A 6,327-nucleotide genomic window follows, 5' to 3' on the forward strand; every position below is an offset into this window, starting at 1 on the left:
AGTATGAAAGAATTTCATGCCAATTTATAATTCATCCTAACATATAATTTCGGTCTTGGCATGCTTTATGTCACAATAATAGTATAATGCATTTTTCATAGTTATTTGTTTCTAAATGAATAGCAGAGAGGAAGGTCTGGATCATATTAAGGTTCAGACCAAGCTTTTTTTTTTTTTTTTTTTTTTTAAAAGCCTTAAGCGCAGTTTAAGCTTTGGAAAGTGTTCAGATGATATTTCTGGTTGTTTGTGGTTGGTCACATTGAAATTGGGGAGAGCAGTGTGAGTCGAATCCTATTATAACAGTTAAAACTCTCTGTCTGGCAGGTTTCACATCTGTCTGGAACAATTGCCAAAGGTCAGTCAGTGCACAGTGATGAATCCATTCGGTTTGCTCAAGAACCTTCTACACTGACAGTTAAAAAGGGTGAAAAATGGTGTGTCATTTAAAACCGGGTAGGTACATAGGTAAAAGCACACTGAAAAATGGCAATGAAAAATGGTGAAATCGCAGCTTTGGCAGGTCAGCATATATAAACACTCTAAAAGTGCATATAACCACTAAATCATACAAGAGATAGGACAGGGGGTGTTTTTCAATATTTCCATTAAAACTGAATGTCTAAATGCCATGGCAAGCTGCTGTATGTTTGTTAAGCTCTTCTCTAAATATAGAGCTTATTAAGGGACCGTTTTTCATTCTACTGCACTACTTTTCCATAGTTCTTTGTGAACATGCACTAGACGAGATGGACATCTTTGATCTCTGAGCTCGCAGCGTCAAAAGATGTTCAACTTTTAGTCTTGAGACCTTGTTTTTTTTCTCCATTTACAAAGCAAAAACTACGCAGTTCTATATCGCCTTTTTCTTCCAACAAACAGGAAAAGACACATTTAGAAAAATCCGCTGGTATTTTGTCCCATCCAGTATCATAAAAACAACTTTATCCTTATGAAGGATTTTTTACGGCTTTTACAACTAAAGAAGAAAACGGTGAAATCTATGAAATCCTGTTTTCACCGCAAAAGATGTTTTTGACAAATCAAATTGATCACATAAAACGAATTTATGAGATGAAAAGAAATTCTCAAGTAAAAATTATGACAAAATGTCAGAATTATGAGGTGAAAAGTTCAAAAACGGAATGGCTCTGAATTTCGCTTCAATTTCTACTGAAAGTTTCACACAAAGCTATCATATATATTCATAAAACTAGTAATGCAGGACACAATAATAGACCGCTTTTATGGCGAGATTGTATTTAAAACGTCAAAACTGTCAACATTAAGTGTAATTGTTTGAGGGGAAAAATTTTAAAATTTTTCTTCATTTGTATTCCTCAGAATACAGTCACTCACACAGTTTAAAATAACACGAGGATAATAAATACACTCGCGCTCAAGTCTCAGATTTTGTAAGCTTTTCAGTTGCCTTATCATGCCAGCAATATTTGGGACTAACACTGTATAAACATTGCACTTCAAGAACCCGTCGGGCTGATATCTGACCTTTACTGTCCACCGCAGAGCACGCTGGAGGCCAGATCGAAGTTTTTACTCCACACTTGGCTCAAAAGTGATGCTTTCAGCAAATGGGTGATAATAATAGTCATTTGGGGGGGTGAATTTGTGTGGCCTTAATATAAGTCCAGGACGAGTGTTTTCAGATCGATTGAGCAAATCCATCGGAATTCTTATGAGAGATGAGAGCAGGGAGGCTCTGTGGTGATCCCGGTGCTCTTTAATTGATCCTCGGAGCTGCCAATATCTTGCTCATCATAAATTCTCTTTTAATATACTGTAGGCACAGAAAGCTAACGTCTAGAGCCAAAAAGCGGCTTCTTAAGACGAACACTAACCAATGACTCCCTGCAGATGCAGACTTTTCAAATCTATCATAGCTCATTCCTTCATTTTTCATTTTTGCAATTATATTAAATAGGACCTTTGCATGTTTTATGTTCGTACGGGGCAACCTTGTGTCACCTCTAGAGTTTCAAAAGAGATCTCCACGATATAACAAACTCTCCTTAAATTAAAGTTAAAGATTTTGTCGTGAGCATTCTTCATAAAAAAAAAAAAACACCTCTTGAACTATGCTGTTATTTTTATGCCTTTACTCTTACTAAGTGTCAAGGACTGTTTTATTTGATTTCTATTTTTGCATCTGAGGTACACTATCACTCAAAAGTCCGGGGTCTGTACTTTTTTTTGGATTGTTTTAGAGAGACATTTCTTAAATTCGCCAAGGCACCTTTTTAAACCAAAAATACAGTAAAACATTAATACTGTGAAATGTTTATACATTTTTATGTAGCTTTTTTTTTGTATATTTTTAGAGGTGGCCAAAATTGTTAGAACACTTGGCATATTTAGGAGGTTTCAGTTAAATTAGCCATTACAATGCCCATAAAACCAACATCTGCCTGAACTAACTGCGATGGAAGGAATCTGCTGGAACACAGAAAATGATTAACTGGTCTCCTCAAACCCACTGAGCAAATTTGGGGCGAGTTGGAAAATAAACTGCACAGATCTCTACATTCAAAAGAGAGCCTTTGGTTTGAGTTTAAGAAAGGCATGGGATAACATTAGTGTTGAAGTTCTGTGCTTCTGTAATTGCTGCAAAGGGTGGACGTATCAAATGTTAAACTTAAGATAAAAACAGTATGATTGATGAAAAGTGGATAAAAATAGCATGACTCACTTCTAGTGCTGTTAAATGATTAATCGTGATTAACTGGGACTTAATCGTTTGACAGCACCACTCACTTCATCTGAAAGTTGTGTTCATACCAACCATCTGCATTATGAATCGAAATCGTGTTTTGGAGGCGAAAATGGCCAATATTTCCTATATTTTCAGATCGGGTGCTGTAAAAATTTTGGCCGCTGTATGTAAAAACACAATTTATCCACCTTACAGCGAAGCTGAATTTTCAGAAGTTACTTTACTTTAGTCCTCAGTCTTCAGAAATCGTTCTAAATATGCTGTTTAAGAACCATTTTTGTATTATCATCATTTTCAATTCTGAGATATGGCTGTGCTGTTTATAATATTTTGGTAGAAATCATGGGTTCGTTTTCTGGGTTCTCATTTATTGGAAAGTTCAAAACAACAATATCTACTTAAAACCAACTTTTGTAACATAATAAATTTGTTAACAGTCACCTTTGATCAAACCAATGTGTTCTTTCTAAATAAAAATCCTTTAAAACAGATACCTCCTCCAATTATATATACTGACCACCCAGGTCTTATATACTAAAGTGCAAATACACAATAGCCTATAATCAGAAAACACACTGGATAATTCATTTCTTTAATTCATATTATTGATTAATATACATAATAGATGTGTTAAGCGTTGCGTTATCCTAACTTTGCAGGCAAGGCTGACCGAGACTCTGTCCGCCAGGGCAATCTACAATTCTCAAGCTGATTAACATTTACCGCACTGCTTATTCAAAACTCCTTTAACCTTTAATGCGCACTAACTCACCACGAGCGCCGGGACCCCCGCGACCACCGCGTACAGGATGGCCGGGGGGATCGCACTGGACTCCTCCGGTCCGAGATAGGGCTTCGTGTAGGCATTATCGTGACAGAAAAATCCCTGGATGTGCACGCTGAAAGTGTCGGTGTACTCAAAGTAGTACGCCAGCATGACAGTCCCTGCCATGATCACCAGCTGAAAGTAAAGCATTGCGAATGAGGGTTAAACAAACAAAAAAAAAAAGATCAATCCCGGGAAAGAAGTGGAGAGTCTTCGGTCGGCTCCTACGACGGCACTGGCATGATTTCCTGTTATTCCACTGTTACTCCTCCGGAGTAAATCCGCCAGAAATAGCAGCGCATTGTGTCAGTGACAGTGTGTGAGCGCCGTAAAGCGCGCTGGATTCTGTGAGGAGGAACTGGGCAGCCGCGCGCGCTGTAGGCGTGCCTCACTTCAATAAGTGATGGGGTGCCTGCGAAAACGCGAACTTGAACCGTTTAAGTTACATTTTTATCGATTACCGTGTACTTCGTTCTCCTCGGCTTTCACTGGGAAGTCTCACTTATTATGAGGACCCGTCAAACTAATTCCTCTTCATTATTAGCAATATTACAAAAGTACGACGACCGACGTCCAGCCGCTCAGTTGAAGCGTTTTTGTTCGATCTTGAATGAAAATGAGATAAACCTTGTGGATGCATCGGTCACACGCAAAATTAGGCTAGCTGAGTTTCTTTTTTAGGGCAAGTTATTGGCATGCTGTTCGGACTGAAATGATGATCAGATAGGGATTGTGCTCTGCTGCCCTCTTGTGAATGGACAAAAGTCATGCTTTGAAAATGATTTTAATAAAGCAACAACAACAAAAAAAATCTACACTGTAAAAATGTAAACTGAAACATTCCAGTGAGAAGAGTCGTGGTCTTGTTGTCAGGGATCCTTACTAGTGAAATATTGCGTAATGTGTGTAAATGCAAACCACGGGCAATTTCATGACTCCCCAAAATATCATGAAGTGTGAAAGCAACTTGTGAAAGTCACGACTTTGAGAATTGTGTATAGCATTGGTTTGATGCAGCGTTTGGTGCTTCATTCAATATACTTTCTTTTTTTATGTTTTGAAACTGCACCAAAGTATTCAGGGAGAGATAAACAAGCCTTGGCCAATAGTGCTATTTTAATGAAATCCTCAATAATAAATTCAACCCATGGGTGCGATCAAACATAAAGCGTGATTAAATAAACGAACATACAATAAATAAATGCAATGATTAAAATGTAGCTACATTTCTGCAGAATCATTTCAATGTGATGCATTTTTATTATATAATCATTTTAAATGGTATATATTTCATTATTTTATTTATAATAAATTGCATTCTCTGCTTGTTAATAATATAGTATTTTAATTTGTTCCTTTATTCGTTTGTTGACCTGGTACAGTTTTGTCACATATTATATTGCGTTTTAACGAGGCTTGTTTTGAGCACACACACGGTCATACAAACACACACACATGCGCACAAAACACTCTTATTGGCTTTTATTATGTTTTATTTTCTCTCTTTTTTTGCCTGAACATCTGAAGCATTCTGAGAAATGCATTTATTGATTTATTATTTATCTTACAATTAAAGTTAAAACTCTTTATATACTCCTGAACAAAATAGGGAAACGTTACAAGCATTCATATTTCATATTTCGTATTCAGGTTGAAGTTCACTTGAAGTCGTAGAATCAAAAAAGATCAGGAGAACATGCAGGGTGGTCCAAAAGATCAACCTTGTTCTCCTGGAAAAAGTCCTTCATCAAGTGGTTGTTGTGATCTACAGTGTTGACCTGTTGGTCTTCAGTGGACAGAGATGCCCCAGCAACATGTCCACATACTCCACCCTCATTTGATGCCTGAAGATCCATTAAAAAAGCACACCACATCATGATGGAGCCTCCTCCACTGAAAACATCTTCAGAACTTTCAAAACTTTCTTCCACCTTTCAGTGCCCAGTGTTTGGTGCTCTCTTGCAAATTACAAACAGATTACGTTACAGATGTGACATTTAAACACATTTTCTGTTCTTCTCTCACAGAATCTGTCTTATGGTTATTGGCCTGCAGACGACATCAGTAAAGTCCTTAATTTGGGTCGAGGGTCAATCTTTGTCTTAACGGACAGTCTGTCAGATCCAGATTTTTGTGCAGATTTAAATCAATTAAACAAATTTTTTTTTTTATAAACTGCCTATTTACTATTTTTTGTCTTTTGGTCCTGTTTCTCCTTTTTAGCGTTTTGAAGCAGTACTTAAAACCTAATTACGATCCACCAGCGTTAAATATGTATTCCTGGGTTTTTTTCCCCTGGTCTTAAGATTTCGCCCAAGTCGAGTCCCGGCCCGCAGCCCTTTCCCGATCTCCATTCCTCTCTTTAGAATCTTCCCTCTTTCCAGCAGAAGTTAACCATTGTGTATTAGCGCTATCAGGAGAACAGAGTAAGTCTTTGATGTGGTCTAAAAAGGTTTAAGGGAATCTGAAAGTAAGAGTTTTAACTTTTCAAGTTACATAACAAACTATTTCTCAGATATGCGTGTCATGTGATGATGAATGATGTTAATACCTTTGTTTTTCAGCAACTGCGTGCCATATTTTTACATGAACATAAAAAAAGCTGAAAACAGCCTAAGTGAAAAACCTGTATTGTTTTTATAGTATTAAGTTTTTATTCTTTAAATAAAAAAAGCAATATGAATGGTATTATAATGTGGTTCAGGGGGAGAAAAGACTGAATGTGTATGACTAGAGAGTTCATTTCATGCTAATGCTCATCATTTAAATCTCT

At 37.0% G+C, this 6,327-nt stretch overlaps 1 protein-coding gene across 2 annotated transcripts in view; it reads right to left on the bottom strand.

The window, feature by feature from the left end:
• plppr5a (phospholipid phosphatase related 5a) overlaps window positions 1-4,106 on the bottom strand; it is a 28,219-nt gene extending 24,113 nt beyond the window's left edge. Inside the window, exon 1 of one of the 2 annotated variants that reach the window (XM_043255868.1) lies at window positions 3,501-4,106. In XM_043255868.1, coding sequence (XP_043111803.1) covers window positions 3,501-3,704 — 204 coding nt within the window. In that variant the 5' untranslated portion in view covers window positions 3,705-4,106. The remainder of the gene's footprint in view (window positions 1-3,500) is intronic. The other variant, XM_043255872.1, reaches the window with a different exon arrangement.
• Between the last annotated feature and the right edge of the window lie 2,221 nt (window positions 4,107-6,327).

Source organism: Puntigrus tetrazona, chromosome 2 (assembly GCF_018831695.1).
Source record: "Puntigrus tetrazona isolate hp1 chromosome 2, ASM1883169v1, whole genome shotgun sequence".
Taxonomy (NCBI): domain Eukaryota; kingdom Metazoa; phylum Chordata; class Actinopteri; order Cypriniformes; family Cyprinidae; genus Puntigrus; species Puntigrus tetrazona.